Source organism: Sebastes fasciatus, chromosome 14 (assembly GCF_043250625.1).
Source record: "Sebastes fasciatus isolate fSebFas1 chromosome 14, fSebFas1.pri, whole genome shotgun sequence".
NCBI classification, from domain to species: Eukaryota; Metazoa; Chordata; class Actinopteri; order Perciformes; family Sebastidae; genus Sebastes; species Sebastes fasciatus.
The window spans coordinates 3,348,396-3,373,615 of NC_133808.1; the positions used below are offsets into that span (position 1 = coordinate 3,348,396).

General features: G+C 39.6%; 5 protein-coding genes across 7 annotated transcripts in view; all 5 read right to left on the reverse strand.

Annotated features, from left to right (window-relative positions):
* The window catches only part of adarb1b (adenosine deaminase RNA specific B1b), a 176,173-nt gene extending 172,195 nt beyond the window's left edge, over window positions 1-3,978 (reverse strand). For both annotated transcript variants that reach the window (XM_074658178.1, XM_074658179.1), the window contains exon 1: window positions 3,758-3,978. The gene's annotated coding sequence lies outside the window, so the exon portion shown is untranslated. The remainder of the gene's footprint in view (window positions 1-3,757) is intronic.
* Window positions 3,979-6,645: 2,667 nt separating this feature from the next.
* On the reverse strand, window positions 6,646-7,816 carry LOC141782104 (olfactory receptor 11H6-like). Its single transcript, XM_074658149.1, has one exon. The coding sequence runs from the start codon at window positions 7,576-7,578 to the stop codon at window positions 6,646-6,648; it is 933 nt and encodes a 310-aa protein (XP_074514250.1). The 5' UTR covers window positions 7,579-7,816.
* Window positions 7,817-11,119: 3,303 nt separating this feature from the next.
* On the reverse strand, window positions 11,120-12,052 carry LOC141782307 (olfactory receptor 4B13-like). Its single transcript, XM_074658485.1, has one exon. The coding sequence runs from the start codon at window positions 12,050-12,052 to the stop codon at window positions 11,120-11,122; it is 933 nt and encodes a 310-aa protein (XP_074514586.1).
* A 4,031-nt stretch (window positions 12,053-16,083) lies between these two features.
* Window positions 16,084-20,402, reverse strand: LOC141782151 (olfactory receptor 4B13-like). The gene is made up of 2 exons (XM_074658209.1): window positions 20,084-20,402; window positions 16,084-19,926 (listed from the first exon to the last, which is right to left on the reverse strand). The coding sequence occupies exon 2, from the start codon at window positions 18,444-18,446 to the stop codon at window positions 17,514-17,516; it is 933 nt and encodes a 310-aa protein (XP_074514310.1). The 5' UTR covers window positions 18,447-19,926; window positions 20,084-20,402; the 3' UTR covers window positions 16,084-17,513.
* Window positions 20,403-20,711: 309 nt separating this feature from the next.
* Window positions 20,712-25,191, reverse strand: LOC141782150 (uncharacterized). Of its 2 annotated transcripts, XM_074658208.1 has the most exons (4): window positions 25,108-25,191; window positions 23,871-24,033; window positions 21,391-23,246; window positions 20,712-21,052 (listed from the first exon to the last, which is right to left on the reverse strand). In XM_074658208.1, exons 2-4 carry the CDS (start codon window positions 24,014-24,016, stop codon window positions 20,874-20,876), a joined length of 2,181 nt encoding a protein of 726 aa, XP_074514309.1. In that variant the 5' UTR covers window positions 24,017-24,033; window positions 25,108-25,191; the 3' UTR covers window positions 20,712-20,873. The 2 variants fall into 2 exon arrangements, with proteins under 2 accessions (XP_074514309.1, XP_074514308.1); XM_074658207.1 differs by lacking the exon at window positions 25,108-25,191 and having other exon boundaries at window positions 20,713-21,052; window positions 23,871-24,107.
* Between the last annotated feature and the right edge of the window lie 29 nt (window positions 25,192-25,220).

Sequence of the window (25,220 nt, forward strand, 5' to 3'; positions counted from 1 at the left end):
AACAATTTATTAGCATGAGTAGCAGCAGTAGCAGCCTCTCCGCTAACACAGAGCCAGTGCAGCATCTCAGCTGCGTACAGCTTTCCTGGGACGGCACATGCAGCAGAGCCGAGTGAACTTTGCTCACACACACATACACATAGCCAGCCACACGGTCAGTTTGGCACGGTACCCTCAGTGCCTGGTCTAAGCTGTTTTCCCCTCTTTAAACTTGTCACCTCAGCAAGTGGAGTAGTACTGCAGCGGTTTTATGAAATACACGGTGCTGCCGGCCCCTTCGACTTAGTTTTGATCAGTATTTGCTAAGGGTGCCCCCCGACAGTGTTTTGTTTTAGCTGACTGCTGCAACTGGATTTTGCAAAACCTCAATTACTCCCTTTAACTCAGCAAATCAGCTTTTCCCCACACAGCTGCGAATAGATTCAATCGTTCCGCATTATTTCCACAAACGAAAGCAAGTGTTTGTCAGCAAAATGCTTCTCCTGCATTGCCTCTCTGTAAAAATAATCCAACTATGCTGCATTGTTTTAAAAAAGGAAAATGTGAGTTTTTGCCAGTTGTTTAGGCCAAATCTCACCACTAACTTGGAAGGGAGGTTTCCCATTCCCGTCAAAGGGGAACAACACTTGACTCGAGAGTGAACGTTGATACCGTCGCGTTTCACTCATTCGTTCATTATTATTATTCATTATTACAACTGTGCAGTGTTACACAGCAGCTATAGCTTGTTTCACCACAACTCAGGTGCCGTAGAAACACAGGACTTTTTCCTGGCTAATGTGACTCTATAAAACATCACCATTGATTCAATATTTATTGCAATTTTTAAGTGTTGCGATTCTACAAGTATTGCGATTAGCAGTTATTGTGATTTTTCTTAACTTTTTTAAACACTGTACCATGAGGAAAAGTTGAATCACACATTTCTAGGGACTTTTACTTTTAAAATATCTAAATTAATACAGAAGAATGTTTGATTCTCAGCATGTATGTAGTCAGAGATGTCCTGAAGTTAAATATATCAGTCATTGTCAGGCATTATTTATAATAAATATCATATAATTTCCCTCACAAATTAGTGGTATTTTCTTTTTAATTTATAAGAGACATGTAATGTTTTATACTTCTGGTGAATATAATCCAGTCAATATTATTTGCATTATATGTATTAGGTATATAAAGATCCCTTTCTTAACATCTTATTATTTGAAAACCTGACGTAGTCACACGTATATACTTCCATTAACTTCGCCAAGTCAGTCTCTAGCTCTCCCGTCAGCTCCGTTCTCTTTACACATCCATGGTCAGCTGCATCGAGGCCGTTGCATGAATGCATTTAACATAAATGTAAGTTTAAATGTCAGATTTGACCACGGAGGTGAGAGCGACGGCCGGCTTGACCGTACGTTACCGCAATACGACAACGTTTCCTGTCCATGACAGAGTCAGCATGCAGCTTTAGCCGTGATGTATAGCCCTGTTTTTCCCTGCAATGTGTGAAACCCAAAGTGTTTCCATCCTTTACTGGATGTGTAGTGTTTGTAATGTTTGAGGTTGTTAGGAAACAGTAACAAAAATTGCACATCATAGTCAAGATCATTTATCCAAAATGCTCATGCGTTTCTGTAAAAAAAAGGAAACAAATCAACAACAAACAATAACACACAAAAAAAACTAAGATGATCAGCGAATGTATTGATATTGAGGAAAAAAATTAAATCTGAGATTTCAAGAATAAAGTCATAATATAAGTCATAAGTTTACGTGAAAAAAAGTTGTAATATTATGAGAATAAATCCATAAGTTTAAGTGAAAAAAGTCAGAGTAATATGAGAATAAAGTCATCATATTATAAAGTAGTAATTTTACGTGTTATTTTAGAGGGGAAATAGAGCAGTCTGTGTGAAAATGAGGAACGTGGAGCCTCTTGTGAAGTTATTACCTCCACCAAGACCGAAGGCCTAGGAAGGAGGTTATGTTTTCACCAGCGTTGGTTTGTTTGTTGATTTGTCCGTTAGCAGGATTACTCCAAAAGTCAAAAGTTTGAATGAATTTGGAGGGGGAGTGTGGCACAATGAACAATCCATTAGATTTTGGTGGCGATCCGGCTCATGATCCGATTCAGGAATTTTTTTAAGGATTCTGATCAGCCAGAAGATTAAGACCTCCGGGTATAACACATGCGCAGTGTAACTGATGACGCGTTGATGACGCATGACCTCGCCTCTTTCCTTCAGAGAGAAAGACAGAGAGAGAGCGGGGGGGGACTGTAGATTCTGCGTTTTCTGACATTAAACTCTGTGAAATTACAGTTGAGTAGCACCAAAGCACACATGGTGATTGTTGGAAAGAGTAACGACGACGGTTTAGGTGAGTTTTATTTTGTTTCCGTCCAGTTTGAATGCAGTGTTTTACGATGCTCCGCGTACAGCTGATCTCATCATAGACAAAAATACATGTGGATGATGACGCAAGCTGAACGGAGAGGGGGGGGGGGGGGCAATCGTACTCGGGCACCTTGGCGGAGGTCTGCGCTCTCCAAGTGCAATTCTAGTACTTTAGTATAGGTTTCACAAATAACGAAATACTTAATTTTTTGGCACACTAGCACCACATTATCATCAGTATCAGGATCTTGAAAGGATTCTGCAAGAAACTGTGTTTATTCCAAATAGAGAACCACACGGATCTGATGGGGAAATTGCCTCTTTTGTGAAGGAGGAAATTACTTATTTTAGCCTCAAGTTATGACTTTATTCTCGATATATTACGACTATTTTTTTCTTGAAACAGTATGACTTCATTCTCACAAAATTACGACTTTTTTCTCGTAATATTACGACTTTATTCTCGAAATCACAGATTTTTTTCCCCCTCAATGTGGCCCTAATAATCCGTCGTAATACTGGGATTTGTTGGGTGAATTTCAGCAGGGCCAGGGCCACTTCAAGTAAACTGGTGGCTCCATCTGACTTGGAGGTGACCAAATATGTCGCCCACACATGACACAAAACATGCAATCTTTGCTAGAGCATTCACAGGTTTAAGATGCATTGTGGGAAACTTCACGCTGTGTGGATTCATTACTTGCAGAAATGGTATGCACAGTTATAGCAAATATCATATTTTAATCTGTGCTTCCCTTTAAAATCGAGCAACAGGGGAACCAGAACACTGACTTTTCAATAATCCAGTTGTCACACTCTCAGGCAGGAATGACTTCCTCACTAGCTCTCACACAGACAGCAGCCTACAAAGAGGCTCTAGTAAATACCAGCATTGTACTGGACACTCTGTTATTCCTCTCCTCGCCGTCCAATGCAAACGTGTGTGCAGAGACGAGAGCAGATGTGAACACTGCATCGCATACCTGCATCACACTTGAGTGTGTTGCTGCAGCAGCAGCAGCAGCTAGCATTACTGTGGACTGTAGCTACACGATGCGGTCTCCCGGGTTAGACCTTCACAGGCACCGCTGACAGACAGACAGAGGAGAGCTGAGAGAGGATGACAGCCATGAATCCCGCTCACTGTCGCGCTGCTGACACACAGCATCCTTTCAGAGGTACGAGTCAGTATGTTTGGTTAACCACTGATGTACATTGTGACCGGTGAGTCTCCACCTACGCGCTGTTCCAGAGGATTAGCAGCCTAATATATTACATAAACACAACCGGAACCCAAATCACATCACGTTAGCAACCCCGTCTGTTTCATCCTCCGCAGACCCCAAAATAACACAACAACAGATACTCACCTACTCACGGTGCCCGCTGGAACAGGAAACTTATCGTCTCCGGATACGGTGAGGTCTTCTCCGCCACTTCACAACAAAGATGACCGTTTTCCTCCGTGTCGTCGCTGGCGGTGGAGAGAAAACATGAAGAGAGGCTGGAGAGCTGGAGAGAGAGCGGTGGTTGTACGGTGGCATGTACTGCAGTGTTACCAGGCTGCTGTCGGAGCTCTTCTTCGGCTTCAACATTTGTTGCAGTCGGTGAAGAGAGTGGTGACGTAGCGCCGCCGAGTGGTGTGGAGTTATAGTGCAGCTGGGCACGACCATAGACACATATATATATATATATATGCATACTGTATGTCTATGGGCAGGACTGTTCTCCCTGTTATGGAGGACCACAATTAATTTATTAATATTACAATAAAAATAGGCATTAATAAATGAGTTTACAAACTCATTTATTAATTGTACAATAAACATAGGCATTAATAGATGTGTTTACAAATTACTTTATTAATTTTACAATAAAAATAGGCATTAATAAATGTGTTTACAAATTAATTTATTAATTATACAATAAACATAAGCATTAATAAATGTGTTTACAAATTAATGTATTAATTGTACAATAAACATATATTAATCAATAAATAAATAGTTAAAATTACAAAGGGATATACAGAAACACCATAAAACAGTCAATAAGTACATCATTTAAAAATACATTTAATTCATAAATAAATAATGGAATTTAAAATTCTATTTGAAAATGCAGTTTAAAAAGACAAATAAATAACTGGATTCACAAATCGAATTGAGAATACTGTTTTTAATCAGGCATGTAAAAGGGCAACTTATTTTCCCGTTTGCAATAGTAATTGCAAATAAATGTATAAATAAATACAAAATATAAATAAATAAAAGACAAAAATGCATAAATAAATGTATAAATAAATACAAGAATAAATTTATAAATACATGGAAAAATAAATAAATACAAATAAATAAATGCTGAAATTTATATGGAATTAAATAAACAAATATTGGAATGAATAAATAAAAGTTGATAGTTAAACAGGACATATAATATTGAATGTTATTTAATTTCTACATTTTTGTTCATCTATTTTAAAAAGAAAAATAATTTAAAGAAAAGAAAATTGCATAAATAAATGTATAAATAAATACAAGAATAAATGAATGAATACATAAATAAATACATGGAAAAATAAATAAATAAAAAATAAATTAATTATATTTTGTTATATATTTCTCAGCCTCTGCGCTAATGAGGTAACAAATAGACACAGAAATAAATGACTGAAGGTGAACAAAAATGTAGAAATAGATAGAATAAAATAGAATAAAAGCTACGGTCTACTTTAATTAATACTTTAATTACTGTCCCCTCATCTCACTGTTATTAATATCTTGTCTGGCTACAGCAGAACATGAGCTGGGAATTCAAACCAGACAATCAACGTTCAGAAAGAGCTTTCCTTTTTTTTCAGCATGCTGCGATCTACTGTATGAGCAATGCATAAAATACATAAACAATATTTTTTTTTTGTTAAATGTTCATAATTAATAAAGTTTATATCAAGTTGGGATCGTGGGTTCCTAGGGTTTTACCATTCACTACAAAAACTCCTATTTCGAGTGGCAGTCAGGGGATAAAATAAACTCACATTTAGTTAAGGCAGGGGTCAGCAGCAACCTTTACTATCAAAAGAGCCATTTTAGGCAAAAAAAAATAAAAAATCTGTCTGGAGCCACAAAACATTTGAGCATTGTGATGAAGGTAACACAGTTTATAGTCTAAGTATATAGTATATAAGTCTAATGCAGTGAGGGCCAAAGTGCAAATGCACTATGGAGTATAAGGGCCACATTGAGGGAAAAAATCTGAGATTTCAAGAATAAAGTCATAATATTACAAGAAAAAAGTTGTAACATTACGAGAATAAAGTCATAACTTTACAAGAAAAAAAGTCAGAATATAACGAAAATAAAGTCATAACTTAACGAGAAAAAGTCGTAATATAACGACAATAAAGTCAATAACATAAAATTACTGCTTTATAATATTATGTCTTTATCCTCATAATACTACGACTTTTTTTTCGTTAGTATCGAAATAAATTGGTTGCAGAAGACCCCTGAGTTAAGGGAAACAACACAAACAATATTGGGTTTCAGACAGCATCTCACAAATTGAGGATTTCAGAAGTGTAGAAATCCTTGCCTATAATGTTGCTGATTATAAATCACTTGTTAAAAACAACAGCAAGGCCACCACCGTTTGGGTAAAGTTAAGCAAAGACGCAATGAAAGTTCTCTCTGTTTTTCCTCAGTGTGGAGTTTACTTTGAAAACTGAGATAAAAACTGTACACAGCATAGCCTGCATCATTTTACAGTACAACCCAGGAATGGTACAAGTTATTCCTCTGCCTTTGTCCTTATTGTCATATTCATTTTGTGTTTGTTCCAGATGGCAAGTTCACATGTGTCATATTTGACAGGTTGAATGTTATATTCTATCTAGTCATTCTTTCTATTTTGGCATACAGGTATCTGTCTTTTGTTCTTTGTGCATGCAGTCTCAAAAGCAGAGCGAGTGACAAGTGTGCTAAAAAAAAAGATAAGGATAAGTTTCCAGTTTTATATTTACATTCATTTTATTCCAAACTGCAATTAGGTAACAGGAAAGTGAGCATCCAAAATCCATTAAATGCAAAGATATTTAGCGCACACAATTTGGTTTACTGTCCAAGGATCATCTGAGATATGCACACAAATAATAGTAGGAAAAAAACTGTACATTGACCTAGACCATTAGCTAAAAGCAGATAATGGAAGTATGCAAAAAAATTTGCATTATTATAGGCCTTATCATGTAAGACAAAAGTCATTTAGTGGTAAAAGTAATAACACCCCGAATTCTGTTCCGAATTTTGGTCAGTTTAAAACCATAAATGAGAGGATTCATAATTGGAGGTATGATAAGAAACTCTATTGCGACAAAATTTTGAAGGGTTTGAGGGAAACCTTTTGAACCAAATCGCATGTTCATGACATCAAAAAGTATAGCCACGAGAAAAGTGAGCAAGGAGACTAAATGTGGCACGCATGTTTGCATGAACTTAGCCCTGTTTTCTATAGAATTCACACATGTTTTGATGAGACACATGTAGGACCAAACTATAAAAAAACCATGAAAGACATAAATGATTATTGTAATGTATGCAACTATGTTATTAACGAGAGTGTCAGCTGGGAAACAAGCGAGTTTAACAATAATCCAGTTCACACAAAAAAGTCTGGCAATAAATGGGCTGCATAACTTTAATCTAGATGTTAGAATAATATTTGTGCCTATAATGCAGAAAGGTGTCAACCAGGAGAAACAGACTAACAGTAAGAGCCTTTTCTTTGACATGATAGAGTGGTACTCTAGGGGTCGACATATAGCCACATATCTGTCGTATGCCATGACTGCGAGAATAGACAGATCACTGCAGGCAAATGAGTACATGACTAGAGCCTGAACAAGGCATCCAGAATAAGAGATCACATGAACGGGAGAAAGCAGATCCCAGAGAAACTTGGGGTAGAAACCTGTTGCCCCGTAAAGTCCGTTCATGCAGAAAGTGCACAATAGAATATACATTGGTTCATGCAGGTTTTTATCCAAGATGATGGTCACAATAAGAGAAACATTTACCAGCACAATGAAACAGTAACACAGTAAAGTGAGTGAGAAGAGAGCAACTCGGTGGTTCTTTGTTTCATTTAAACCTGAAAGAACAAACACTGTTATTAGAGAGACATTATCCATCATGGTTAGAAAATGTATACTTTCCTTGTGGTGTGTACTTGTACTTTCTGAACAGTGTTTGTCCCCTCGTCTCACTGTGATTTATATCTTGTCTGGCTACAGAAGCACATGAGCTGGGAATTCAAACCAGCCAATCAACGTTCTGTATAAACGTTCCTCTTTTTTTCAGCTTGATGCGATCTACTGTATGAGCAATGCATAAAATACATAAAATCTGAAGGAACTTGGAAAATGGAATTTATTTTTTGTCGTTAAAGCGTTACAATGACACTTCACGGGGCGCCTTATAGTAAATCCAGATCATCAAGGATATACCCTGATATTATCTATTCCTGCGAAAGACGCACACAATTACCCTGTAATCTTGATCACATGACACAACAGGATAACCAAAAAATGTAAACCATGAATAATATGTATGATGTGAAAAACAGATATTGATCATATATATATATTACTACAGGAAGTTCCATTACATCACATTTTATTTATTTCTAAAACATGATTTGGGGAAAATATGACATTATTTTGCATAATTGGTCAATGGCAAAAAATACAAAAGCGTTCAGGGTATTTTAAACGGTGAAATTACAGTGTGAGGCTGAAGCAATGCCTACATTTTCCTCCTGATACTTTGACAACATTGCCTGTTTTAGTGTATTTGCATCTTAGAGATGGTTCTGCTGTAAAAAAAAAAAAAAAAAAGCGCAATGTAAATAAAGATAATTCATTCATTTGTTCATTCATTAAGCCCATAAATGTGTGGCGTAGTGGCTGCCACTGGTGTTTTCCGGTGTTTTCTGAAATAGCCCGTCTAATGAGGATTTCTCCTGTATGTGCAATCAATGCAATTCTTAAAGGTCCCATATTGTAAAAAAGTGAGATTTTCATGTTTGTTTGTTTTTTATTATAAAGCAGGCTTAAGTCTTATATAAATACTGTGAAAGAATGGAAACGCTTAATCCACAGGGAAATACACACAGCCGCATTTGAAACAAGCCGTTAGGATTTCTGTCCATTTGTGATGTCACAAATCTACAATATTTAGACCCTTTACACAGATTTAAACATAAACATTCTAAATGTGTCCCAATTTGTTCCTGGTTGCAGTGTATGTGAATGTCATCAGCTGACAGGAAGTACACATGGACCCAATTCTGTTGCAATTCCGTCAAAATGCACTAAAGGCATATTCAGGCAGACATTATGAGGAAAATAAAGAGTTTTTTGAACATTACAGCATGTAAACATGTTCTAGTAGAAACACAAAATACAAGTATGAACCTGAAAATGAGCACGATATGGGACCTTTAATGTGTTTTGTCATCTATTATTTTGCTAATATTTGTAAAACACTGAAGTCGACTCTCCGCTCTCCGGAGGGGGGCGACTCCTCAGGTAGCAAAAAGAAGTCCAATTGTATAGAAGTCTGTGAGAAAATAACCCTACTTCAAACTTGATTTCGAACCGACATCGCTGTAAAGTGTGGTGGGTTCACTGAAGTTATCAGTTAGGTAGGATGGTATTCTGAAAAATTGAGAATAGCCTATAATAAATTCAAACACACACTGTGGTTACATGGGTTAACATCCACGCTTTGTCTGCCACTGTCTTTATGTCTGTTTTCCGAATACCCATAAATTAGAAAAGGGATAAGCTTAACGAGAATGACATAAATGACAATGGAAACAAGTAGGAAAATCAAAACTATTGAAGTATGGTGTCGGTACAATGTAGAACCAGTTTTCCAGCAGAGGGATGCTATCTGCTAATGAGCACAAAGTCATGTGAAGAAGGAAAGAGGACAACGTTCACTCCCCTCTAGATTTATGTTTCATTTATAATTTCAGAGTCTTCTGACTCAGACTGACTCATCCAATTCCTTTAGTCTGTTAGTCCTCAACTGTTTCATGATACTTTACCTTCGATCACGCCACACAAATTCAGTACAAAACTTTGGCCAGCAGATGTCAACATCTGCTGGCCAAACTGACCAACTGCTTCAAAGCATTTCCATCACAAATAATGTTTAAGGCTAAAAATAACCAGCTACCAGGAAAAAATTGTTCAGTGATCGAGAGGGGGGGTTATAATTTAAGGGGAAAATTTAATTTCAAAATTCATAGTATTTGTACGACCATGAAAAGTTTTTGTATCTCAATCTGTGGAGTGAAACTATGGAACAGTTTTAATGTGGAACTAAAGCAATGTCCAAACTTAAACCAGTTTAAAATAAGGTATAAAGACATGATTTTCTCAAGGTACAGCGATGAAGTGGGGATTTGACAATCACAAGGTGTTTACAGGGGTTACTGATTATTTATTTATTTGGTTACTTAAAATGTATTCTCTCTTAGTCTATCTTCCTATTTTTCTATCTGTAAAGAATAATGCAAATTTGTAGATATTTGATTTTGGGAATAAGAATAATGTATAATTTTGATATTTTATATTGTATTTTATATGCATGGTCGGATGCTGTGTATATATATATTGCATATTGTATTACATATGCATATTGTATATTATAAATAATAATATGCATATTTACGAAAAGATAACTAGTCAATATGATTGAGATAAATATATAAGTAATGAATTTGTGTTTTGATTAAGATACATTATGAGGAATGAATTGATATTCTGGATTGATAATGCATTTATATTTTGAAAAGGATAATTATATCAGTAATTCATTTATTTTTCTTCATGACAGGGATAAAAGGTAATAATTATATTTAGACAAGTTTAGGAATTAGAGTATATGTATAGCTCAATAAGGAAGCTGGTTAATTATTAATGAATGACTTATGGAGAAGGGCGGTATGTAAATATTACTTCTTTCTGACTGTCCACTTGTTTGTCTGATCATTCTCTTTTTTTATTTATTTTTTTTATTTTACATTATTTTTTTTGTCATTACTTCACTGTGGTTCAGTGCCACACAACCTCTGAACGTCACATTTTGATTAAAAAAACAAAACACACACACTCAAACATGGCAGTCTGGGGCACGTTGAGGGCCACTAACATCCTAAGGAAGGCTGCTTGTTATGGTATCCAGAAAATGTTCAGAATAAGCAATCCACTCATATCATTTCTTTTTTTTTTCTTGGAAATACACAATAATTAAAATGTTTTATTGTGAAGCTTAAGAATGTGAGCTACCGTGTAGCGAACAATATTATTATATTATTAGATATTACATTTAACTCCAGCAAAACAGCCAACAGTGTATTAAGCAGTGCATAGATATAATTTAAAGGTCCCATATTGTAAAAAAGTCACATTTTCATGGCTTTTATATTATAAAGCAGGTTTAAGTTCAGGTTTAATGCAATTCTGTTGCAATTCCGTTGAAATGCACTATAACGGAGCGTTTCAGACAGAGGGTGAATACAGGTATATTCAAGCAGACAGTATGAGGAAAATAAAGGTTTTTTTAAACATTAAAGCATTTAAACATGTTCTAGTCGAAACCCAAAATACAAATATGAACCTGAAAATGAGCATGATATGTCCCCTTTAAATGAATCTTATGAATCTATTTGTTCTTAAAAGTAAGAACACCCAGAATTCTGTTCCGAATTTTGGTCAATTTAAAACCATAAACGAGAGGATTCATAATGGGAGGTATGATAACAAATTCTATTGCAATAAAGTTTTGAAAGGTTACAGGCAAATCTTTTGAACCATATCGTATTTGCATAATATCAAAAAGTATAGTCACAAGAAAAGTGAGCAAGGAGACTAAATGCGGCACGCATGTTTGCATGAACTTAGCCCTGTTTTCTATAGAATTCACACATGTTTTGATGAGATACATGTAGGACCAAGTTATAAAAAAACCATGAAAGACATAAATGATTATTGTAATGAATGCAACTATGTTATTAACGAGAGTGTCAGCTGGGAAACAAGCGAGTTTGACAATAATCCAATTCACACAATAAGGTCTGGCAATAAATAGGCTGCATAACTTTAATCTAGATGTTAGAATAATATTTGTGCCTACGATACAGAAAGGTATCAACCAGGAGAAACAGACTAACAGAAAGAGCCTTGGCCTTGACATGACGGAGTGGTACTCTAGGGGTCGACATATAGCCACATATCTGTCGTATGACATGACTACGAGGATAGACATATCACTGCAGGCAAATGAGTACATGACTAGAGCCTGAACAAGGCATCCAGAATAAGAGATCACATGAACGGGAGAAAGCAGATCCCAGAGAAACTTGGGGTAGAAACCTGTTGTCCCGTAAAGTCCGTTCATGCAGAAAGTGCACAATAGAATATACATTGGTTCATGCAGGTTTTTATCCAAGATGATGGTCACAATAAGAGAAACATTTACCAGCACAATGAAACAGTAACACAGTAAAGTGAGTGAGAAGAGAGCAACTCGGTGGTTCTTTGTTTCATTTAAACCTGAAAGAACAAACACTGTTATTAGAGAGACATTATCCATCATGGTTAGAAAATGTATTCTTTCCTTGTGGTGTGTACTTGTACTTTCTGAACAGTGTTTTGTCCCCTCATCTCACTGTTATTAATATATTGTCTGGCTACAGCAACACATGAGCTGGGAATTTTAAACTAGCCAATCTACATTCAGAGAGAGCTTTCCTTTTTTTTTTTTTTTTACCTTTAAACAAACAAGGTGTAACATGTTAATTAGTGAGCTTGAGGGTGTTGGAGGGCAGGGGCGGCTGGCCAATAGAAGGTGTTTCTTCCGGGACAGTCCCGGTTTCAAGCTGACGTGTCCCGAGTCCCGACACATATCTGTAAAACACTCAAATGTCCCGGTTTTCAACAGTCACTAACAGATTGTCCCGGTTTTCACCACAATTAAAATAATAATAAAATGGGGAAAAAAAGTTCGGAAACTTGTGTTTGGTGGATTATTTCTCTGTTGTTACAATGCTAATGGTCATTGTATTTTACATCGTTGGAAAGCCTGTTTATGTACCTTCACAATGATGTCCAACTTGTAAGGATCATGCATTTGTGGGATGAGCAGCACAGCTGATCATATGGGTAGCGCCCAAGAAAAATTTGCCAAAATGCTCCGTCAATGGTAAACAGTGTATTCTCCTGTTGGTGTTGACTCTTGTTTTGAGTTGTTTGGTGGATTGGATGATTGAAGTCTCTATCAGTAACAAGGAACAAACAAGACATATTGGCTATTTTACACTTTATTCATTTAATACACCGTCAGGAGCCTCAGTAGCGGTGGAAGATCCATACGCAGCCACAACAGCCTGGCACCTCCTCCTCATGCTGGTCACCAACCTGGTCACACATTGCTGTGGGATGGCGTTCCATTCCTCAACCAGGATTTGTTGCAGGTCAGCCAGCGTGGTTGTGTTGGTCACTCTAACACGTACAGCACGCCCAAGCTGATCCCACAAGTGTTGAATTGGGTTGAGGTCTGGACTCTTGGCAGGCTGTTCCATTCTCTCTACTACCACATTGTGGAGGTAGTCTGTGATAACCCTGGCTCTGTGGGGGCGAGCGTTGTCATCTTGGAGGATGAAGTTAGGTCCCAGATTGTGGAGATATGGGATCGCCACTGGCTGCAGAATCTCATCCTGATATCTCACTGCATTGAGATGGCCTTCAATGATGACAAGCCTTGTTTTGCCAGTGAGGGAGATGCCGCCCCACACCATGACACTGCCCCCACCAAAAGCTGTTACTCCATCGGTTCAACAATCACCATAGTGTTCTCCATGTCGTCTCCATACCTTGACCCTGCCATCCAACTTTACCAGACAGAACCTGGACTCATCACTGAACATGACATTCCCCCACATGTTCAGGTTCCATTGTCTGTGTTGTCGACACCAGCGCAAACGGGCCTGACGGTGAAGGGCAGTCATTGCAGGCTTCCTGGTAGCCCTTATGAGAATACACTGTTTACCATTGGCAGAGCATTTTGGCAAATTTTTCTTGGGCGCTACCCACATAATCAGCTGTGCTGCTCATCCCACAAATGCATGATCCTTACAAGTTGGACATCATTATGAAGGTAAATAAACAGGCTTTCCAACAATGTAACATACAATGCCAATTAGCATTGTAACAACAGAGAAATAATCAACCAAACACAAGTTTTCGAACTTTTTTCCCCCAGTTTATTATACTTACATAGACGTTTATTATGTCCCACTCATTAATTAATTTGTGCGCATTAGATAAGTATACAAAAAGCCAGCACAGCGCACCGCTGCAGTCTCTATAGAGAGTGATGTTGCGCACGGTCAAGCCACAATTACGCATGGACGCAACAGATATCCGCTGGTTACCCTCCGTGCTTATGTGCACATCAAACGTGTCATTTTGATTAATTATTCTACACAGTTCCTTCTGCGCATCAACAGGCACTTCGCTCCTCTTATAACTCCCTCAGGACCGTCCATTCCGTCTTTCACAGTTTCTCCATCCTGGGCAAACTGTCGTCTAAGCTCCGCAATTTGAATTTTAGCCTGAGACGAAACAAGTTGAAAAATAATGTTTGTAGGCCCAGTCAACAATATGTTTCCTCTGAGGGGAACTGTCTAAAAGACTCCAAAACTGTCAGTGCGTCATGACGGGGATAGCCCTGTGAATAAAGGGGGTGAAAGTAGGGAATGTGATAAGTCATGATTGACCCCTATAATAATGCCTTCTTTATGATCCCACTCCGTGCTCAAATGCGCCACAGGTGCGCCAAGTTAGCCATCCTAATGAAAACGCCTATTGTGCGTGCATATTAGCGCGTGGGCGCGCGTGCATTTTAGCTCCTGCATGAACGTGCGGTACACTTAAGTGTCCCGGTTTGGGGGTTTGAAAATATGGTCACCCTACGCTAGGGCGCCGCCCTCCCTGAGCCACACAACCACACACACAAAAAACATTAATACTACTTAGGGGTGTCGCGGTATAGGCCTACTGGTTTTGCGGTATTAAAAACATGAAAATAGTAATATCTAATAACCCAGCCACGATATATAGTGTTTAACAACAACAATGGCATTTAGCTCATGGTTTAGCTATTTCTCTTTTGTGTTCTCCCGCACACAGTAAATAAAAGCTTGACGCAGACATGACGTCATACTGTACACGCGCGCCACAAACAGACTATAAAGTAAACACACCATAAGCAAGCGCACGTCTTGTCTTTGTGATTCTGTAAAAATGACGACGAATGAAAAGGAAATACTTCATCGCCCTGCTAAAAACGTAAACCCTGCAGTGTGGGAATTTTTCGGGGTGCACAAGAAAAACAAAGTCCTTCTTGTTACTGCTCCAGTGTGCAGGGAATGTGGGGCTACAGTATTAGCCAAAGGAGGCAATACTTCAAACATGCTGCATAGTCACCTTCACAATCATCATGCTGAACATTTCGCCACCGTAGAGCGAGTAAGTTGTAACGTTAGCATAGCTATAAACACGTCAGTTGAGTTATATGATTACAACGTTAGCATATCTTGGTTAGTGAATGACTACGTGAGCTAGCTGGCTAACGTTAGCCGGCTAGCTAAAGCTGGGTGGTGTTGGCTGGCTGGTTCGGCTAGAATGCTAGCCGACCGAGACCCACTAGCGATTGTGAACCGGTCGGCTGGCATTGTTTGGCTTTGGCTGGCTGGGGCGTCTGCTATCACCGGCGGGCTCCGGCTCCAACCAGCCGAGCCACCCGTCACCACCGGCGGGTCCCGGCTGGCCGGCGCTGCCCGGCTTCAACCGGCTGGAGCGTGTTGGCTAGCTCCGACCCCACCGGTGATAGTGAATAACTATGTTATTTAGCTAGCTAATTTATGTGCTAAGTAAAGTTGGCTAACTTAATTAACGTTTGTTCAACAAGACACTGACAGCTTTTATTTTTGTTGTGGTCAGGCAGAAGCATCCAAGAAACGTAAGAAATCATCAGGTAAAGAAAAAGGAGCAGGTCAGCTCAGCCTATTTATTATATTGTATTTGTTTATTCAGTTAAGACACACTCACTGCCATGTAAAATACACTGTTATCCGTTGTTTTGGAAATAACAAAAAACAAACTGGACCAAATAAAGTTAAAGATGTATTTTAAGTGATTATTTTACTTTTTAATGCTATCGAGATAATATCGTTATCGTGATATTTTTTTGCCATGATAATTTTTCGAAATATTGATATTGTGACAGCCCTACTACTACTAATAATAATAATAAATTATACAAATTGTCAGTGTGTGTGTGTGTTTTAAATATGGAATATCTGTAAAATATGATAGAAAATCATCTGTGCAAAATAGATGCTTTTCCTGCACGTCCCTGACTCCCCTCTGCCTGTCTGTATGTCTGAAGTTCACCACCGCGTTCCAAAGTGCGCCGCGCCCTCCTCGGTATAAGAGGTTGGCAGGGTTCAGGGAATTCTCCCAGAGCATTAATCAAATCCATATATGTAGTTAAATCTTCCTGGCACTGGTATAGTCCATCTAATATTTGCCAAACTAACAACCAGCCATGTTGCTAGCTAAATCTGAAATCCGAAAAATGACAATTCACACACGATTTTAGGCACAAAAAAAACTCTTGACTCAATTCACATTTTCAATTCACAATTCAAATATCTCCAGGCCCCAGCGAGCGGTGCACTTAAACCTGCTTCATAATATAAAGGACATGAAAATCTCACTTTTTACAATATGGGACCTTTAAGAATGTGAGCTACCGCGGAGCGAACAAGTAACAGAAATATGTCTGCGTATCTTAGTTGAATAGGTTGGATTTTAGTTTATTTATTCTTTCCGCATTTGCAAGTCTTGTTTTTCTAAGTGTTTTGTTATTTGTGTATAAGAAATTAGAGCCATGGTCACGGCAGACAGAAGCAGAATTATCTTGGTTCATCAAATCTTGGCTATATGATATGCTTTGTTAGTTCAACTGTTAATTATGCTGCTCAAGACTGATATAATTGCTATTTTTAAATTTTTTTGTATCACATTCCCTGTTCATCTGGATTTTAGTTTGACAGGTTCAGTGGTCGGTCATTTGAAATATTTGCCTCAGTCACCAAATATGTATTTATTAGTGGGGTTTTTTGTGTGTTAAATAACAAGCGGACATTTGTGTTACAAAAATAAAATTATATTCATTTCAGATTTTTTTTCCATTTATTTTACTCCTAAATACAAAAAGACAACTAGTCAAGTGGCCGGAGTGGATTTTGTGAATTAACAGAGCAAAGCAGGTCGATGTCCACACACATGTTCAATAATATTAATCACTGTGTTAGACTCAATAAAAGACATTCTTCAAAGCCTACCAAGCTAACATTTAGTAACTGTGCAAACCCTCCTTTATTTAGTCTGAGGATATTACATTTAACTCCAGCAAAACAGCCAACAGAGGATTAAGCAGTGCATAGATATAATTTAAAGATCCCATATTGTAAAAGTGACATTTTCATGGCTTTTATATTATAAGGGAGGTTTAAGTGCTATATAAATACTGTGAAAGTATTGAAACGCTCAATCCACAGAGAAATACCCACAAACCCTATTCAGAAACTGAGCTTTTGAAACAAGCCGTCAGGATTTCTGTCCATTTTGTGATTTTGTCACAAATCTACAATATTTAGACCATTTCAAAGTTTTACACGTAAACATTCTAAATGGGTCCCAGTTTATTTCCTGTTGCAGTGTATGTGCATGACATCAGCTGACAGGAAGTAACCATGGACCCAAGCTGTTTCCTGGCAATGCAATTCTGTAGCAATTCCGTTGAAATGCACTAAAACGGAGCGTTTCAGACAGAGGGTGGATACAGGTATATTCAAGCAGACAGTACGAGGAAAATAAAGTTTTTTTTAAACATTAAAGCATGTAAACATGTTCTAGTCGAAGCCCAAAATACAAATATGAACCTGAAAATGAGCATGATATGTCCCCTTTAAATGAATCTTATGAATCTATTTGTTCTTAAAAGTAAGAACACCCCGAATTCTGTTCCGAATTTTGGTCAATTTAAAACCATAAATGAGAGGATTCATCATGGGAGGTATGATAAGAAATTCTATTGCAATAAAGTTTTGAAAGGTTCCAGGTAAATCTTTTGAACCGTATCGTATTTGCATAATATCAAAAAGTATAGTCACAAGAAAAGTGAGCAAGGAGACTAAATGTGGCACGCATGTTTGCATGAACTTAGCCCTGTTTTCTATAGAATTCACACATGTTTTGATGAGATACATGTAGGACCAAGTTATAAAAAGACCATGAAAGACATAAATGATTATTGTCATGTATGCAACTATGTTGTTAACGAGAGTGTCAGCTGGGAAACAAGCGAGTTTGACAATAATCCAATTCACACAAAAAAGTCTGGCAATAAATGGGCTGCATAACTTTAATCTAGATGTTAGAATAATATTTGTGCCTATAATGCAGAAAGGTGTCAAACAGGAGAAACAGACTAACAGAAAGAGCCTCGGCCTTGACATGATAGAGTGGTACTCTAGGGGTCGACATATAGCCACATATCTGTCATATGCCATGACTGCGAGAATAGACAGATCACTGCAGGCAAATGAGTACATGACTAGAGCCTGAACAAGGCATCCAGAATAAGAGATCACATGAACGGGAGAAAGCAGATCCCAGAGAAACTTGGGGAAGAAACCTGTTGTCCCGTAAAGGCCGTTCATGCAGAAAGTGCACAATAGAATATACATTGGTTCATGCAGGTTTTTATCCAAGATGATGATCACAATAAGAGAAACATTTACCAGCACAATGAAACAGTAACACAGTAAAGTGAGTGAGAAGAGAGCAACTCTGTGGTTCTTTGTTTCATTTAAACCTGAAAGAACAAACACTGTTATTAGAGAGACATTATTCATCATGGTTAGAAAATGTATACTTTCCTTGTGTTGTGTACTTGTACTTTCTGAACAGTGTTTTGTCCCCTCATCTCACTGTTATTAATGTCTTGTCTGGCTACAGCAGCACATGAGCTGGGAATTCAAAAAAGCCAATCAACGTTCAGAAAGAGCTTTCCTTTTTTTCCCAGCGTGCTGCGATCTGCTTGTTCCTTTAAACAAACAAGGTGTAAGATGTTAATTAGTGAGCTTGAGGGGGGTGGAGGGCAGGGGCGACTGGCCAATAGAAGGCGCTAGGGCGCCACCCTCCCAGAGCCACACAACCACACACACAAAATCATTAATACTACTAACGCCCGGGACACACAGGGAACGTGGAGCTCGTGGTGGCTGCGTGATTCACGCATCAGGTGTTCACACCAGTTGCGTTTCTGCTGCTGCAGCTGCTGCTGTCAGCCCTGTCTTTTACATAGAGTGTGCCTTTTAATGGCTATTTCATTTCATTATAAATATCATTTATATTTATTTAAGACAGAGAAAGGTTAAGAAACATGTGGTAATTTGTAAATAATTGTGATAATCGACAATTCAAATTCCGTACTATATTCATTCATGGAGCTCTCCAAGTCACTGCATGTTCTAGAACACTGTCCGGCACATATTACAGAATAAAAGCTTTGTATTAACAAAGGAAGGAATTCTGTCCTCAGAAAAAACGCTTGAGAGCTTTTATTTCGAAATGAAAGCAGGAAGTGTTGATTTTAACCCCATACTTTATCAATTCATGGAGCTCTCCAAGTCACTGCATGTTCCACAGCACTGACTGCTCATATTTCAGAATAAAAGCCTTGTGTTAACAAATAAAGGAATTCTGTCCAAAGAAAAAACCCTTGAGGGCTTTTATTTTTAAATGAAAGCACAATAGTATGATTATCTTTTGATGACTTTTATGTTATTGCCATTATTATTAAGGTTAATTTGAAACCACAAACTGACATCATGGGACACAGTTTACCTGAATGCCCTCTTATTCTGAGAACTGGAGTGATCAAAATGCACAGACTGTGCTAAGAGAAGTTGAGTTGATTAACTGGATTCACATGTTTTTGTTTGAATCCAGTTAATTTTTATTAACAGTTTATTTCACTACAGTGACCGGCTCGCTGTGCATTATCCCTTACACACATATATATGGTAAATGGACTTGCATTTATATAGCGCCTTACTAGTCTTCCGACCACTCAAAGCGCTTTACTTTACTCACACACCGATGGCTCAGCCTTCGGGGGCAGTTTGGGGTATCTTGCGCAATGACACTTAGACATGTGGACTATATATATATATATATGTGTGTGTGTGTATATGAGACCCCCATCAATCGGGCAAGGAAAAACTCCCAAAGACGCCTTTCACAGGGTAAATGGAAGAAACCTTGGGAAGGATCACAGAAGAGGGGACCCCCTTCCAGGGCGGTGACAATTGGTAATCCTCTCATCCAGTTGGCCTGCAGACAGGGTTGGGGATTAGGAATTTAGCAATTCAATTCTGCTTTTCAATATCTAATATATGCTTTACAGGAATGGATAAGCAAAAACCAAATGGCAAGATTCTTAACAGTGCCCCAGTTCTTAGAAATTTGAAACAGCTGCTTGAAAACTAACTGCAGTCCGGTGGATCGAAGCGAGGACCACATCTCTATAGCCGCTCCTGGAGTAGATACCCATGCTCCGAGGTCCGCAACCTAGGCGTCATCCTAGACTCCGGCCATCACTCCCCGACTCCGTGGCAGAGACCCTCCTCAACGCCTTCATCACTTCCCGTCTGAACTACTGCAATGGAGTCCTGTCCGGGGTACCCAGCAAAGCCCTGGACAGGCTCCAGTATGTCCAGAACTCAGCTGCCAGGGTTCTCTAGCGCACTAGGCCCTGGCAGCATATCACCCCTACACTCATCCATCTTCACTGGCTTCCAATCAAGTCCTCCTTCTCACATCCCTCCATGCCCTGCCCCCCAGTACTTAACCGACCTTCTCCACCCCTAAACCCCATCCCGGAAACTACGATCCTCTGACACTGGTCTGCTTTCCGCTACCCCCCCCCCACTCCCTCCACACACACACACGGCTGAACTTTTGGCAACATAGCCTTCAGCGGCCCCCGCTCTCTGGAACTCTCTCCCTCCCGAGATCAGAAATGCTTCATCCCTGGACACTTTCAAAAAACACCTTAAGAACCACCTGTTCATCAAGGCCTATGACCTCCAACTCTTCCTACACATCACTCGTTTTAATTACCTGGCTATAGTTTTTTTTTTTTTCCCTCTGTTTATTTATCAGTATGATTTTGTGTGCCCTCTTTGTAAAGCGTCCTTAGGTTTCTTGAAAGGCACTATATAAGTCCAATTTATTATTATTATTATTATTAGATCCAAAGTCCCCACAGCCCCGAAGCCTCACTGGCTCTCTGGGCGGAGGCAACAGGCGAATGGTCTGCCCGGTGCTTTAGCAATGGAACAACACATCTTTGTTGTCCTTCTGCACATGTGCCTGACGGAAGCAGCCATCTTGCTCATGGTTGGACCCTGCCCGTGCTCTGTATTGTCTTTCAGAGGTTCTTCATTAGTCACATGGTCTGTGGAAACAAAACAAAAAAACACAAAATGAATATTAATTGCTTTTTGAGACCACTAAATATTCACCTCTGATACCGACTCACTGGACTAACATCACTATGATTGCAATACAAATTGATTTGTAAGCTGATATTTGCAGAGGGGGGCTTTCAGATTGACGTTGCATGTCGCATAGTGCAGAGCAGTGCAATAAACAATGCAACAGTGTGCTAAAGGCTGATGTCAAGCTACTGGGCCCAGCAACAGAAATATCCTCAGTCTGTTAAACTAGTAAATCTCAATCTGAAAACTCAATTTGAAATAAAATGAACACAAAATTCTTTGATGTGTTACTTACCCTCAAACTGGCTGCCGTCCTGGTCCCTGGTCAGAGAAGTGACATGCTGGATCTCGCTAGACCTCCTTTTTTTGCAGCACAGTTTTTTAAATTTCTTGAAGAAACCACAGGTTGTCTTCTTGGCTGTGTTTCTGTGAGGCGGGATAATTTCCCACTGTTTCCTCACTGCTCTCATTAGAGCCGCCTCAAACCTGGGATCCCCTGATCTCACCGCTTCCTGCAGCTTTTGCAGTGTGCCAAAATCCGACAGGAGTTCGCTGACGGTAGCCGTGCACATGTCTCTGTAATGCCGACCCATGAAGAAGGCCTGGAAGTAGTTGTACAACTCAGGGTCCACATCTTGAAGGTCTACAGCCGCTTTCATTACAAAGTCCCAAAGTGTTGTTTCATCTCTAATACCGATGACATTGAGTATCTCCCCAACCACCAGAGTCATCACGGATTTGTGCACAAGAGTTTGCTCCAACTGTGTCGCCGTTGGATCCGGTGTATCAGGGATTACATCAATGAGTGGCATTGATGTGGCATAAGAGCCATAACTATAAAGTGAAGAGTGAACTCCCATGTAGTCTCCCGCTGCATATCGCCAATCAGCCTCTTCGTCAGAATTGTCAGACAGTTCATCGAAAGCAAACCAATCTGAATCTGGATGTAGCGGCAGCTCCGAATACAGTTGGAGCCACAGGAGAACCTGCACAGCACAACGAGCAGCGACCTCCTCTGTCCTCAAGTAAAGGGTGTGAGCCACAATGCCTGGGTCAGTGACGTCCTTTTCCCTCAGCCTTCTATAGGTCACAGTGTCACACATGCGCGTTCCGGCTGGCACTGACGGAATCTGGTAGTCATGTCCACTCATTACCACGTCAAAGATCCTGTCTGTGAGTTCCCTTAGTTTTTGAACAGTGTCTGTCTCCTTTGCCCCTGGCAAATTTTCTTGCACAATTTCTTGTACCAGTTCGTCAGCTATGATCTCGATAGACTCAATCCCACTGGGAGCTAAAGGAGCAGAACGGTCCTCCGTTGCGGCGATTACCGTAACTGAACTGAAGGGAGGACTCTCAGAACTGGACTTGGTGACGTCGCTGTCAGGCACAGCACCTGGTATGGCATCAAAACCCCAATGGGAAGGCACGGCAGACCTTTGTCTATCTGATTCCCTGTCTTCCACAGTCAAAATTTGTGTGTTTGTGCCAACTCTAACACAGACATCTCTGCGGTTACTAGAGTTCACATCACGGTGTGGCATTTGAGAGCTTTTTAGGACTTTCACCATGCGAGTGATGTAAGTCTTCACCAATGCCGTTAAGTCACTTTCGCTACTAAAATGAAATACAATGAGCTCCGATTCTACAGTCTGGCTCTGCTGATCTTCAGTCTTCTGTTGAGCTCGTCGCAGAGGTTTGCTGGCTCCTACCAGTACGTTGGCAAAGTGACGAACCAGTTCTGAAAAGTCTTCATTGGAAATCAGGCAACTGGTGACAAACAACACTGGGAGTCTGGACTCTGGGGTGGAAGTCAGAGTGGTCAAAGCCAAGACTGAGTTGACCGTCTCTGAAATGTGTCTCGAAAGCATCAGAGAGAACTCTTTTGCATCCAAACAATTCTCTAGGTTGATCTGCAGGGCATTAGACAGCCCCTGTTCAACAGAATCCCCCAGGTAGGTGTGGATTCGGTCCTCAGTTAGACCGAGGACGGACGGGGTAAAGGTGCCGTAGATTCTCTTGTATCTGTAGACCTGTGGTATCACGACATCCACGATTGCCTCTGCAAAAGTCTGGATAATATCCAAGCAAGAATTGGCCATTATAGTGATCATCTCACAGGACACCAAGCTGTCTTCCATTTCCGCACAATGCCTGTAAGAAAGCAATCCATGTTACAGCATAAGCACTCTAAAGTTGTGTGGTGGCAGTTTCTGTTAAAACAAGACACAAACCAACGTAACAACTTGTCTTTCAGTGAATTTAATAAAAAGGCATACATTAATAACTAAAGCATCTGCAGATGGACTCACGAGCACAGCCACCTGTTGTGGACTGTGGCAAGTGAGCCCCGAATACAACGAGTAGTCAGTATTTATACATTTAAAGCATAACATGAAGATAAGCGCAAAGAAGAAAAGAAGATGGGAATAGAAAGTGTATCAATGCGTCAGCACACAGCAGACAACAGAGCATCACAAGACATAACAAGTATTTCAGCAATCTGTTGTTTGCAGTTACAGAGAACTAAAATGTCAGATCACTGTCCTATGGTGACAAAGTTGAACATGTGAGGCCCTGAGATTGTCTAAAGGTACAGTGTTAAACTGCAGATATGAAAATTGCCATTACAGTTGATACCCATCTAAACAACTGTATTCACTATCTGTACACAAATATCTCACTGTCCCTTTGTAATAACAATATTGCCACAACTTGACATAACATGTCAACATAACACATAACAATACCTGTAAATACTGTATTTGATATACTTACTCTGCGGTCATGTCTGTCAAACATTTGCAGATGGTAAAACAGGCTTCCAGTGGATCAGCATGCGGCAGGTCAACATGCAGAGTATCAGGCATCTGCACCGATGCAGCAGAGGACCCTGGTGGGTCCTGGGCCGGTTGTTCTGTCATGGTGATGTCAATTAAATCTGAAAGAAGCAAATTAAACCAAAAATTTAGCATTTTCATCTTAGCAGATGCAGTATTTGTTGCAGAGTTTACAGTACCATTATTTGCGCGCTCGCGTGTGGCTATGCTGTACAGACTCAAACTCCAACACAAACTACACGGAAGCACCAAAAACGCAAAGTTCTATCTAGTGAAGCCCGTCTGTTAAAAAGTGTTGGCCGCGGTCGGAGGACGCGGGGAAGACCGTAGCTTTGGTCTCCAGGGCCGAAGTCTCTGCTGTACTCTGCTCCTCTGCCTACCTGCCTGCCTTCACTCACAGCTCGCTCCACCTCACGTGCATGCGCGCACACTACACACTGCAGAAGAGTTAGTTTAGCTCTTAGAATATCTAGTGAATGTACAGTGGATGTTTGTGCAGAAATAACTGCTGCAGCTCCTCCAGACCAGCAGAGGTTTTCCGTGTCTTGTGAAGTGACGGGGCTCCGCAGCGAGAAATGTTATCGTCTCCGACCGTGTGCCGGTGTCTCCCTCCGGCCGCGGTCTGGAGGCTGAAGCAGGAAAAGCCAACACTAGGATAAGCAGTGATTCATGGAGAGACTGCCGTCTGGTCAGCTAACATTACTGCCAAGCAGGTGAAATATAGAGTGATATTGTGGTTTTAGCTGATGTGTGTCGCCTCACTGTTTTGGCGAGCGCGGGCAACAGGACATTGACTTTCGTTGACTTAACGGCCACAGGTGTCGCTATTACAACTAATTTCTGATTCTTACAAACAGTCTCTTTAAATAAATAAATCTAGCTTATATGAAAATAATTACAAACATCAATCCATCTCAATCAATTTTTTTTCTGCAGGAAAATGGCGATATGTGTTGAAAACATTACTGATTCACGAAACTAGGTAGGCTGAAAAAGGTTTTGTACGGAATCATGTTTACAGCTACTAACGTTAGGGAAAAGATTTATCAAATAATTGTATTTTTTTCTGTATTTAGCCAAGGCGCAACAATAACCATCAGTAAGTGTAATAACAACCCACAAATTGAGGTAATGTCTACAGTAAAAGACTGAAATCCCAACACAAGCTAGCTTACCTTGTTGTCCTTTGTAGAAAAAGATGGTCCGGTAGCACTGTGTTGCTCTGTGATCAGGGGTTCACACTGCACTGTGATCAGGAATGCACTGTGATGTCACAATGACAGAAATC